Source organism: Acomys russatus, chromosome 25 (genome assembly GCF_903995435.1).
Source record: "Acomys russatus chromosome 25, mAcoRus1.1, whole genome shotgun sequence".
NCBI lineage: Eukaryota > Metazoa > Chordata > Mammalia > Rodentia > Muridae > Acomys > Acomys russatus.
This window is the reverse complement of record NC_067161.1, coordinates 43,632,663-43,645,171: the sequence shown is the minus strand read 5'-3', so window position 1 is coordinate 43,645,171 and position 12,509 is coordinate 43,632,663. Positions and strand designations below refer to the sequence as shown.

The 12,509-nt window shown below is 44.5% G+C and overlaps 1 protein-coding gene across 1 annotated transcript in view; it reads right to left on the bottom strand.

Moving 5' to 3' along the window:
• Positions 1 to 144: 144 nt before the first annotated feature.
• Fbxw10b (F-box and WD repeat domain containing 10B) overlaps positions 145 to 12,509 on the bottom strand; it is a 35,373-nt gene continuing 23,008 nt past the window's right edge. Inside the window, exons 11-14 of the mRNA XM_051168361.1 lie at positions 6,537 to 6,695; positions 5,062 to 5,294; positions 4,114 to 4,155; positions 145 to 981 (exon numbers count right to left, since the gene is read on the bottom strand). Coding sequence (XP_051024318.1) covers positions 185 to 981; positions 4,114 to 4,155; positions 5,062 to 5,294; positions 6,537 to 6,695 — 1,231 coding nt within the window. The 3' untranslated portion in view covers positions 145 to 184. The remainder of the gene's footprint in view (positions 982 to 4,113; positions 4,156 to 5,061; positions 5,295 to 6,536; positions 6,696 to 12,509) is intronic.

Sequence of the window (12,509 nt, the reverse complement as noted above, 5' to 3'; positions counted from 1 at the left end):
GGAATGCGGGCAGCACTCTCTCCCTGTCACCTGTCTCCTGTCGTCTTACTGTGACCTTATCCACTCTTTGATTCATGGAAAGGTTTGTGTGAATTGCCAAAGAGATAGCAAAAGAGAGAAAGATCCAGACATCAACAGTCACTTGGCTTTCTGTGTGTTGTAATGGTGATTTCCCAAGCCTGGTTTAGATAAACACATTTTGTCCAAGTTCGGGGGCCGCTGTTTTCCCTTGCTTCATGAAATTATCAATAGGCAGACCTTTGATCTTCCGAATCCACGCAGCTTTGCTGGCTTTTCCTGGGTCGACTACTTTAGTGGATTCACTGGCTTGATATTCCTTCATCTTGGCTTCCCCATACTCTTTCTCCTCCTTCACAGTCAACAGCATGAACCCGGCATTCATTCTGAGGGGATCAAGGGTTGTATAGAAGCGTGGCCGTTCCTTCTTGAGAGACAGGGTGGCTGTGCCGCCTCGAGGGGCGAGCATTCGGTTTGGTTTAATGACCTGCATGCTGGTCAGGGGCCCTGTGCGGCGTAGTGCCCCATCGATTGAGCTGGTCAGTTGTTCTTCAACCCTTAAGCTGTCAGAGACCTTGGGACGGACAAGTATGGGCTTGGGGAGGGTGGACTGGACTCTGGGACTGTGCAAGGATTTTTTCAAGTTGGGCTGCAGTTTCTGGATTTCAAGGGGGATATTGGTTTGTTTCACATCTATAGGAATATTGCTGGATCGCAGCTGATCAACTGCGTGTTGAGCTGATTTCCCTTTCAAAGACAGGACTTTCCTTGGATATAGAATTGAAGGTCCCCAGGCATCAATGACTTGAGTTTTGGGCCTGTGGGGATAGGCAAATTCTTCAGAATTATGGGTTTGTTGCAAAGCATTGACAGTCAGAAGGAATCGATCAGGTGTCATGGGGACGTTCCAGAACTTTTTTGTTAGACGGTTGATTTCCTGTACAGGACTTTCCACATCTTTTGCTTCTTCAAAAAAGAAACAAAAGCACATTAGCATTCCATGGAAAATAATGACCATCTGTGCATAAAAGCTGAAGCTGTAGTGTGATTTATTTTGTGGGCCTTGACCTTTAAAGGATCCCAAGTTGATAGTCAACTGTTCCTTTAAGAGAACTGCTTGACTCTATAACCTTCAATGCCCATTGCCTCTTGGACTTCTGGGAACAGGACAGGATATAAAAAGCCAGCAGAGGTTGAGAGATGGGGAGTAGGATCCAGGTAGCAGAAGAATTGGGTGAGAGAACAGAGTTACGGAAGACAGTTGGGGGTCGGGGGGCAGAGTTTGAGTTGGGCTAAAGAAGACAAGAGAGAGTTGGTGCAGGAATGAGACAGTAGAGCCAGGAGGAGCTGAGCTGAGCAGGAAAGACATTGTTAGGAGGCAGTTGGAAATGAACTGGGCTAGCAGAGTGAGAAGACGGTTGGTGACAGTTGGCCAAAAGAAGTAAGCTAAGCAGATTGGCTACAACACTTGTTATAGTTTGGAGATGCTAGTGTTGGGGACACTGGGAAAAGGGACTGTTTAAGGACATTGTTGGGTAACAGGGGAAGGAATGATTGGGGAAAATGTTTGAAGGGGCTGGGCTGGAAACTGGGAAGGGGGCTGGCAAGGAGTTGAGAGACCTGGATATAGTTGGTAGGAAAATAAAACATTAAAACCAATTTTAAAAGAAAAAAAAAAAAAGCCATACATTTTATATAAAGCCATTATAACTGTGAGGCACCCTGAGGCCTTGTCCAAAAGGCATGCATCAAACATCCCAGATGGCATCAGAAATGATGACAGCAGAAAGAGCTTGTTTTTTAATGACCATACAAATATCTGCGTAAAGTGTCATAGTTTGAAGTCAGCCTATATAATGCCAAAGTTCTACATATGTTCGAAAAAAAATTACTCTCACGTCTCATTCATGACTCACATAAAATAAGTCATGCAGATGTATAACTTACCTACCTTGTCAACAACAACCGTGCCACAAAGAACAATTCTCATTTAATTAACCAACTTTGGTTATGTTTCCCAAAATCGGGACTGCATTCTAAGAATGTCACTCCTGCCTACTGCAATATATCCGTAGCCTGGCTAATGCTAGGTTCCTAAACAGGAGTCCCCAGAATGTTTTGAACAATAGTAATGAATGGGAAATATTCACCAGAACAACAGAATCTCTTCTATATACCACCTTATAGTCAAGGTACCTAAGACCATTAAGTTAACAAGGATGTCCTCTTGGGTACATGGATGCCTTCTAGCACTCCCACTTTGCCTTTTGCAATCCGTCTAGTAGCTCTCGGAAGTGGGAAACACAGACCCTTGTTTTTACAAATAGTAAAGACAAGGAGAAACCAGGTGCCTGGCCTGGAACTTTATTAACAACCGTCTGAACCTACAGCATATAGTTTGCCTTGGTCATTGGGTAGTATCCCCAAAGGGACAGATTAGGGTGAAGTGAAACTCCAAATGTCCCCCAATCTCTACTTTGCAAATTAAACAGTGTCTTATAAAAACATATAAAACTGGGATAGTTGGTTGTCAGAATCTTCCCCTCCCCTTCCAAATGCAAAAAAACATGGGATTTTTTTTATTCTGGGTTTTTTGTTGTTGTTATTGTTGTTGTTGTTGGGTTTTTCTGGGAGTTCTTGTGAGATAATATATCTTAGATCTGCAGGTCAATACCCATATAGATTTTCATAGCATTAACCTTGTTGTTGTGTAATATTGAAAGGGGAGAATTGGGTTTACTGCTTACCATTGCCCACTCTAATGGACATTTTATTTGTTAATAATCACGCTTAAGGAAATGCAGCTACCATTTTTACTCAGCACGTAAGCAGATATGAGGAGCTAGGCAGTGCCCAGAGCTACTCTGCGTGTGCTGAGAGCACGCATGGTTGTTTATGAGAGTGTAAGCTGCTTCTGTGTTTTCCAGGGTCAACCACGACAGTAACTGTCTGGTGTTTAAATGTGTCTGTCCTTTGGCTTAGCAGTTTTATTCCTAACACTTCACCTGTACAAATGCACAAATGTGGGATGCCCATAATTAGGGCAGGCCACTAAAACTTAATTATTTGACCTACTTTGAAACCAGCCTGTTCAGGGAGTTTGTTTCAAAGGAACATTAGTATTAGTCAAAAACAAAAACAAAACAAAAAAACAAAACAAAACTAGAAAACATTAGAAAAGCTTACCAATACCTTCCAAAAACATCAAAGAAGCATCCTAGCCATAGTGTCCAACAGTACTTTTTTTTTTTTTTTTTTCCTGGTTTTTCAAGACGATTTCTCTGTGTAGCCTTGACTGTCCTAGACTCGCTTTGTAGACCAGGCTGGCCTCGAACTCACAGTGATCTTCCTGCCTCTGCCTCCCAAGGACTGGGATTAAAGGCCAGTGCCACCACTGCCCAGTTCCAACAGTACTTCCTAAAATCTCATTTTTGTCACTCTCTCTGTCATCTCCCTACCTCACATACAACATACACACACAGCACACACACTTACACACTACACATGCACACCACACACACTCTCACCACACACACACTCTCACCACACACACACACACACACACACACACACACACACACACACACACACACGCACACGCACGCACACATACACACCACACACACTCAGATCTCTCTCCTCTCTCAAGAAATCCCCTCCAACCAGCCTGGCCTCCTCTTCTTTTCTGCTGTGCGCATTAATCCAATTGATGCAAAGCAAGAGGGAACAGGCTGGGAGCCGGAGACAAGAAATAGGTGAGGTGCTTGGAAAGGCTTCACTCATGGCCATGAGTTAGTAAAGAGGCAAGAAACCGATTTCTCTAAGGAGGAGCAGTGGGAAACCAGTCCTCCTTTGAAAAAAGCATAAGGGTACCACTCCCAAAGAAGTAGCAGTTTGGGCAGAAAAACAAAGGGGGGAGGGAAGGAAGGAGGAAGAGAGGGAGGGAGGGAAGGAGGGAGGGAGGGAGGGGGACTAGGGGTGAGATCTTAGCTCTTATTCAATTTAAAATCTCACCGGTTAGCTTCTCTTCAGCTCTGGGCTTTGCTTCCAGATTCGCGACCAAATCATCCATGCCGCAAACAGCTCTCTTCCTACCATCCCTCTGAGGTGAGTTTGATTTTCCTTGTTCATATAGCTCTGTTAACGGGATTAGATTAAGAGGAAGAGGAAACCACAGTCGTTATGTAATTCAGTTAGACCTGAGTGGTGGGGATACAGCAATAACTTAACTGGTTTTTCACTCGGGATACCACTGTGAGGTTTTTGTTGCAGACACTAGTAGTAGCCTGCCTCCCAGGTCTGGGTCCCCGTCATGCCAACCCCTCCCCAGGCCTTTCCTGTAGGATATCAGGCTTCAAGCATTATCTGAAACTCCCAATTTCTCCCGGAATCAGCTGGTCACTTGCAGAGTGATAGGTTTGAAGGTGACCTGTTGGTATTCTCTGTAGAGCCTAGGTCCAACTTCATGCCACAGAGGACAGGTAGAGGGAGGGAGTCTTGCTGGTCTAGCCCACGTATGATTTGCTCTTTGGATGTCATAAATAGCATAAGCCATGGACATGCCCCCACCTACTCATCCATAGACACCTGCCTTATACCTCTCATTGTCAGGTGCACAGATGCTCTCTCAGAGAGAGGTCTAATGGCAACCCATTCTGTAGAGAACATGTCTCTGTGTGTAGTAACTTTGTGTATCTCTCTCGGGGACATCAGTAATAGGTTAATTAAATATCCTTAATAGTTCCTCCCATCTCCTTTTTTGCTTGTTTGTTTGCTTGCTTGCTTGCTTCTTTGTTTTGTTTTTCGAAGCAGGGTTTCTCTGTGTAGCCTTAGCTGTCCTGGACTAGCTTTGTAGACCAGGCTGGCCTCAAACCCACAGCTATCCACCTGCCTCTGCCTCCCAAATGCTGGGATTAAAGGCGTACGCCACCACGCCCCGGCTGGCTCCTCCCATCTCTTTCTGCGCACGCGCACGTCCTTGCCCTCCCCCACCTCCCCACCCCCAGTGATCACCGAAATCACAGTGATCTTGCTGCTTTTTACCTGAAGACTGCTGCTTTTTTAGCTTCAGAAGAGCTCGGGACTTGAGAGGTTTGCTCGGTGAGAAGTCCTGTTTACTAATGCTAGGCTTGGAAGACACATCCCCAAGGCTGCCTTCCTCCCTTTCCTCATCCTTATCCTTACTCTTCTTCGGTTTGCTTCTGTCTGTGCTGTACTGCCACTTTACGTTCTCAAACTGGAACAAGAGAATGTTGCTGTCCGTCTGGACCACCATCCTGGAACAAAAACGACAGTGCCAACAAGGGGAGCATGGAGGGAGGCCACCAAAGCATACACGGAGGCACTTGGGTCTTGTCCGATGCCCAGGCTGAGGGAGCTGTGGCCAGGCAACTACCTTAGGAATGGGCTGGCTTAGTGTGTTGCCGAGAGAAAACAGGGGTGCATCTGGCGGGGGGGGGGGGGGTAGTTTTGTAACTGTTTTCTTTGTGAGTTAATCAGGAAAGGGGCGTGTGTGTTCCGATTGCTTCAGCGCTCGGGTTGGGATACTTTTTCAGTGAATTTCTCCTCCTGGGGTGCCAAGTACCTAGGATGCCCGAGACAAAAACTTAGGTACTCCGCACGCAGATGTCTGGAAATTTACTCTCTGCTTCTTTTTAAGCTCAGTGTCTAGACTCAGTGTACCTGTTTTCACCCTTGGAATAAAAACTCTCAACAGGGAAGTGTCCTTCCCTTGGCTGAGTTTCCACCTAAAGCCCCACACGCCTTCACAGCATCCTCTAGGGCCTCTGGACATGGAGGACACATTTTATAAAGCTGGGTGATTTCTACTGCCTCTAAGCCTCAGCCTCACACCCCAGTGGACAAAGGTGTGGAGTCCCTATTTCCCACCCCCAGAACACCTCCCATCTCCCCTCACTTCTCTCACTTTCATCTTTTTCATATGCACAAAGCAAGCTGCTTTACCTCTGTGTGTCTAGATTTCCTACAAGCTGAAATACCCAAAATACCATGCATGTGTGTGTGTGTGAGTATGTGTGTCTGTGTTTCTCTGTGTGCGTGTGAGTGTGTGAGTCTGTATTTCTGTGTGTGTGTGTGTGTGTGTGTCTGTGTGTCTGTGTTTCTCTGTGAGTGTGTGAGTCTGTATTTCTGTGTGTGTGTGTGTCTGTGTGTAAACTCTAGAAAAGTGACTTGTGGGGGCTGGAGATGCTGAAGTGGAGTTTGAGGACTCAGATCCCATTAAGTAATCCTCGTTAGATTTTTCTTTACTCAGACCCAAAGGCAGCAGTCATCCAGGCTGGGCGCTATGAAACACTCGAGAGTAAACACAATCCTGACCATGCCCTGATCACTAAGTCTGGGGCAAGAGCCAGTTAGACCCACGGGAGACTATTTCCCTCAGCCAAACTGGAAGCAAGACCTACTTTGCTCTGCCAATAAATCCCAAGTCCCAGAGGAGAGAGAAAAAAAATCACACAGTATTGCTTATGGTTCTGCCCTCCACACTTCCTACCACCCACCTGTTGCCCTGATAAAAGAAGGAGAGCACAGGGTCACCTCTGGCATCGACTTTTATCACCTTCAGACAGTTCCCGTTGAGGAAATTATAAATTCGGATCTTGCCATCTCCACAGGCACTGATGACCCGGAGGTAGAGGAGAGACACCTGCAGCACCTCCCTGCAAGGGAACACAATGACAGGCAATACCCACCTTCCGGAAAACTCGGATTTGCTTCTAGTTTGGAGCATTTGTTTGTGGTTGGGAGGTAGGAGCCATGAGGTAGCGTTCTCCATCTTTTATAATTCTAGATTTAAATCATTAACCATCACTCATAGCATATTCCCACTCTGCAGTTATCTGCAGTTTAGTCACAGGTCGCAAAGAACAGAAGTGCTGCTTCGGGTATTTAAGGGGGAGATGGGGAGAGAGGTCTAATACATCAGATGGCCATTTGTTTTTTGTTTTGTTTTGTTTTGTTTTTTCATGGGATTTGATTCTTAGCTACTTATTTATGCTGAGAATTGAATTTTTTTGAAAATTCCTTTTAAAGACAGTTTCTTGCATAACAGTGTTCTTACATCAGAAAGATTGGCATAAGGCTAAGGATTGTTGTTGTTGTTTTTGTTGTTGTTGTTACTTTGATTTTTCAAGACAGGGGTTCTCTGTGTAAACCTGGCTGTCCTGGAACTCACTCTGTAGACCAAGCTGCCCTTGAACTCACAGAGATCCACCTGTCTTTGCTGCTGGGATTTAAAGGCGTGCACCACGACTGCCTAGCTCAAGAATTATTTTTATATAAACAGACATCTTAAATTTCTTGACTCTCTTTTTTGGTCTTTAGTGAGTGACTTTCATTCTTTTCGATAGTGAACACCCTTAAGGGATGAGATCTGTGTCTTTTTGTGATGGCCAATGGCAAGGAAGGAACCAGGGGAAAACCCAGGTGGATGCCTCCAAAACAGTCTCTCTCCAACTACAGGGCTCACGTTGGTTTGTTCAGTTCTGCCTTTTTTTTTTATTGATGGCCTTGAAAAGTTGAATTTAATCACATCAACTTGTTCCAGGCAAAGCAAGCTTGTTGGTCATGGTCTACCCACCCAGATCTGCTATGGCTTGTATGTGTCCCCAAATGGTTCATGCTCTAGAATCTTGGTCTTTGCACTAGCAATGTTGAAAGAAACTTTTAAGAAGTGGGGCCTAGTAGAAGCTAATTAAGTCATTGGACACCCTGCCCTCAGCAGGGATAACTGACCCAGTTCACACACATCTCCACTTAGTAGCTGCAGAGGCATTGTTAGAAGACAAGGCCACTTCATAGAGTCAGTCCTCTCTGAGTCGCCACTGAGACGCCACCAATGGGGCCTGCCCCACAGGCTGGGTAGACAGGGCTGCCTGGTGTTCAGCATCCAAAACTGTGAGGTAAATAAGACTCTTTTCTTAACATCTCACCCAGCTTTGGGTAATTCAGTGGAGTAGACAAAAGTCACCAGCCAAGGCCAAATTCATCCACCACTTTATCCAACAACAAGAAGAAAAAAACAAAACAGGTATCATTTCTTCCCCCACTGTATGCGTATACAAACTTCACATCCGCTGACAGATTCATGAAGCGCTCATGTCATCTTTTCCGTTGAATGCTCGACATGTAGCCTATAGCAGGTCGTAACTATATATTTTCTTTAAAGGTGGCTTGTGTTTTCAGACTATGGTCATTGCTACAGGAATGTTAAAAGAATGACATCTCCTCTATTTGGCCTTCACAATTGGTTGAACCCAGGCCAGGTGAAGACTCTTCAACACTCTAATAACTATCAAAAGAAAAACAGCAAAGCCCTCAGACAGCAGGTGCCTGCCCAGCAGATCTAAAAAGAGCCAAGAGACCACTTGGCTTGGATCCTACCTTAGGTGGCCGGAGAAGATAGCAAACTAATATTTGCTATTTAATGTTCAATTCAAAAGGTTCTATTTGAACATTTAAACGTCCAGCAAAGTTTTAGAGTTCTGATACCTTAAGCAACTCCTAGTCTGCAGTAATTCAGCCCTGGGATAGAAATGCCCTGTGCAAACCGGGTTTCCCTCACTGGGTCCTTCTTGACTTGGCTGAGCTGGGCCTGTTGGAGGGCGGTCTGATGTATTTTGATGCTAATTACTGCTTGCTGTCTCTGTGGCTCACCTTTTGACCACTAAAAGGCCAATCACCTGGGCAGGGCAGACGACATAGGTATGGCTAAGGTTCCCTGGCTTAGGGAGACAGGCAGGAATCCTGGGAAGAAGGAGAGAAAAAAAGAAAGATCCGAGGAGGCCTCCATGGGTAAGATGGACGAGAAGCACATGGCAGGCGTAGATAGAGGATTTGGCCCAGATGAAGAACATTAGCAAGTATATGGGATTATGGATGGGAGGGAGCTTGATAGAAATTACTAGAAACATATGGCATGGGATTGAGGCAGGTATGGGATACCTGCCCCACTATGGGAAGTAATTTAGAGGATTAATGTCTGCCCTGCCCCCAAGTTAACTAAGGCTATTTTAAAATATAACAGGTGTCTGTGTCTTGATTGATTGCTAGCTAGGCATACTGATAATACAGATAATTTATCAACAACATGGGCTTATAACCCCCCCCCCAGGTTCTTGTGGCATTTGGTAGTTTAGTCCATGCCAGTATAGCCTGTGATTACAAGATAGGCTTTGATGTCAGAAACCTATGAACCTGGCGCCACTGCATGCTTGTTTTATGCATCACTGAGGAAGCCCCTTACCCTCCCAGTCTTCCCTCAGGTCCCCCCATACATACCCCACACCCCATGACAAGGAATAGCAATTTCTACCTCATGTTATTTCTGCTATGACTAAATTAACTGATTTTTTTTTTTTCCATTTTGCCCAGTACCTGACACAGTGGTGGCTACTGGTCTTAGGCTAGCTCAGGCTCCCTTCAAATTTTATCTGCCCTGTAGACGTCTCGTGCTTTGTTCTTTCTTTCTGAAATTTACTCAGAGAGTGATATCAGTGAAGACGGTAGAGATGGAACTACAAAATTCCGTCCTTCTGTAACAGCAAGAAAAACTGAAAAAAACTGTCAGAATCCATTTTTTTTCCAGAATCCTAGAAAATTACAGAAGGCTTGCGGCAGCCCAAGAAGCATTTAGACAAGAAAAATGGTCTTTAAAAGTTGATAAGAATGGTATGTTTTGTGCCTCATCCATCACTTGTACCAAGGAGGGAAAAGTAGCCACATTCTTAGTACGATAAGGAGATTAGCAGGCTGCCATTGTGGTGAGTTATGTGTGCTTGTCTAGCGATGTCTTGGAAGACTGTCTCCATTGCCTTTGTGACCTAAGGATTCTCTCGGTCCTGCATCTGCTACCGGAGTTGCTGGTAACAGGTAGATAAGTTGAGCCCTTGCTACCTGAGATGCTAGATAAACACTGGGACAAATGCTACGCTACCTAAAGAGCCAGGAAAATGTCGGGAATGAGTGGTCCAGGCCCATATGCCCAGGAATCTAACATCCACAGGAGCGCAGAGCAGCGCTTAGGTCCAAGAGCACCGTGTGTTCTCATTCCCAGCTAACCTAATATCTCTTCTCCTGAAGGGAGCTAAGGTAGGTCAAAGGAGAGAACAGAAAGAAATGAGTAAATATTTTTCAGCTGAATGAAAATGAAAACAAAATATTTCAAAACACATGGATACCTGTAGTCCTAGCCCTCAGGAGGCTGAAGCAGGAGACTGCAAGTTTGAGGCTAGCCTGAGCTTCATAACAAGACTCTACCTTAAATACAAAACAGCCACAGCAATGCTCAGGGGAAGTTTTACAGCGCTAATATGCACAATTCTCCAATTGACGACCAAAGCTTTTTACCTTAGAACTAGAAGAAGGAAAACAAAAAGCAAAACCAAGCAGAAGGGAAGAAATAATATAAAAAACTACAGCATAAGAGGATTTTTAAGATGCAGCAAGCCAATGAAACAAAAAGCCAATCCTTTGAAAATATCAACAAACCGTCCTTGATCAACAGTCAGCAAGTCTCTGCCAAGACTGAGCAAGGAGGTAAGAGGGGAAAGGCTATGTATGGATGGATGTGGCCCAGGCTGCTTGCCTAGGCTGGGAGGCCCTGCCTTCAACTCCTAGCACTGAAGAGGACGTGAAAGAAGAGAGAAGGTTCAGGAAACTAATGTCAGGAAGGAACTAGGGAACATGTCTGCTGACGCATGGAAAGTTATATAATGTACAGTGTTGTGAGTATACTATTAACTGCTATACATTAAAGCAGTGAATTTTATATCTGGAAGCTATGTCTCAATTATAAATTCCAGAAAGTTAATTGTGGTGTGAGTTGTGGAAAAAACATTGAAAAAAAAATTTCAATCCAGAGTATAAGATCACCATCTGTCAAACCAACTTTCCCTGCTCAGATTTCTTCTGATATCTCCTTCCCCCACACTATACTCAGAAATCACAATTTTAGTTGAAAAATTTGAATGCAAAAAGGAGATGCCTTTCCTAGCTCCTCTTCCAGACTTCCTACCATATTCAAAAGACAAATATCAATCCAATCACTAGAGCTCTTCAGAGAAGCAATCTATAAATGAATGCTTGCTGCCAATCAAAAATTTAAAACACTTATATTCAGCTAACACCAATACAGAGCAGTGGATGGGCCTGCAAACAAAGGCATTAGCCACAACTTCTAGGTAGGTAATGGTTTTCCTGTGTCCATACCAGATATCAAGAGCCAGTGTGAGGCTGGGGGGATGGGTCAATGATGAGGAATACCTTAAGTTCTCACAGAGGACTGGGCATAGTTCCTAGCATACACATGTTGGTTTACAACCACCTGTAACTCCTGTTCCAGGGGATCCAACAGCCTCTTCGGACCTCCACAAGAACCAAGTGCTCACATGACACACCTACTTATATGCAGGCAAAACACTCACACATAAAGTAAGGAAATCTAATGTACAATAGTTAAATAACAAATATGAGTGCTATGTTGGTGGTGACATCCAGCGAGAGTGGCAGTGTCTGAAGGTGTCTGCTAGCAGACAGAAGGCTCGTGGATGAATGAGATGACAACCAAACTGTCAGGTTTGCTGAAAACATCATTTTCCAGTATGTAAGTCTTCCTGGATACTATTTAGATGGTTTTAAAGACATACAGTTAATAACTTTCAGGAGACATCATAATAAAGTCTTCCTTTCTTGAGGTCGCAGCTTGATTGTCCAGGTGGTACACTAAGAGGCTTGCTCACGGTTCCATGGAGATTAGAGAAAGTCACATAACACAGGTATTTCCCAGCGCCCACCTGCTAACAATGTAGTTATCAGTCTCCACAAATAGCATACCCACGTCTACACAGCTCTCATACCGTATGCCTCTCCGGAGGCTGGTATCTAAGGAGTGTCTGGAAATCTAGAGCCTGGCTGATTAAACAACTCTCCTCAGAGAGATTCCCCTAGAGAATTCACTTACTCTTTTAATCAAGTAATACAGCACTGTGTTCCTTGGCACTTTGATGCTCTGGGGGTTAGAAGCATTAGCCATGTAGTCTATAAAGCCATCGGCACAGCAGAATCATTAGTTGGCCAGAGTAGCCGTTCCAAGTGAGCCCAGCTGTGACCTCAGAGTACTTCTAATAGATGCCAAGCAGCCATCAGTACTAAATTTGAGCTGGGGTGGAAAATGAAACCCATTTGCAATCCTGGAACAGAACCTAATTCCTAAACTTGGAAGTATACACTTTTAAAAGGTCTTTTGTTATTCCAAAACCTTGACATGTCATGTTGGATTGTTTTAAAGTTTTGCAAGCGTATTTCCTGGCATAAAGACCAAGCTCAAGAATTCTAAGTTGAGAGTAGGCATTGTTTGGGACAATCTGTCAGCGAGCCAAAGATGTGACTTTATCATGTGTCACGTGTTCTCTGTCATCTCAGCTCTCAGCAGGCAGAAAGAAGATCACAAGTTCAAAGCCAGCCTGGGCTACATA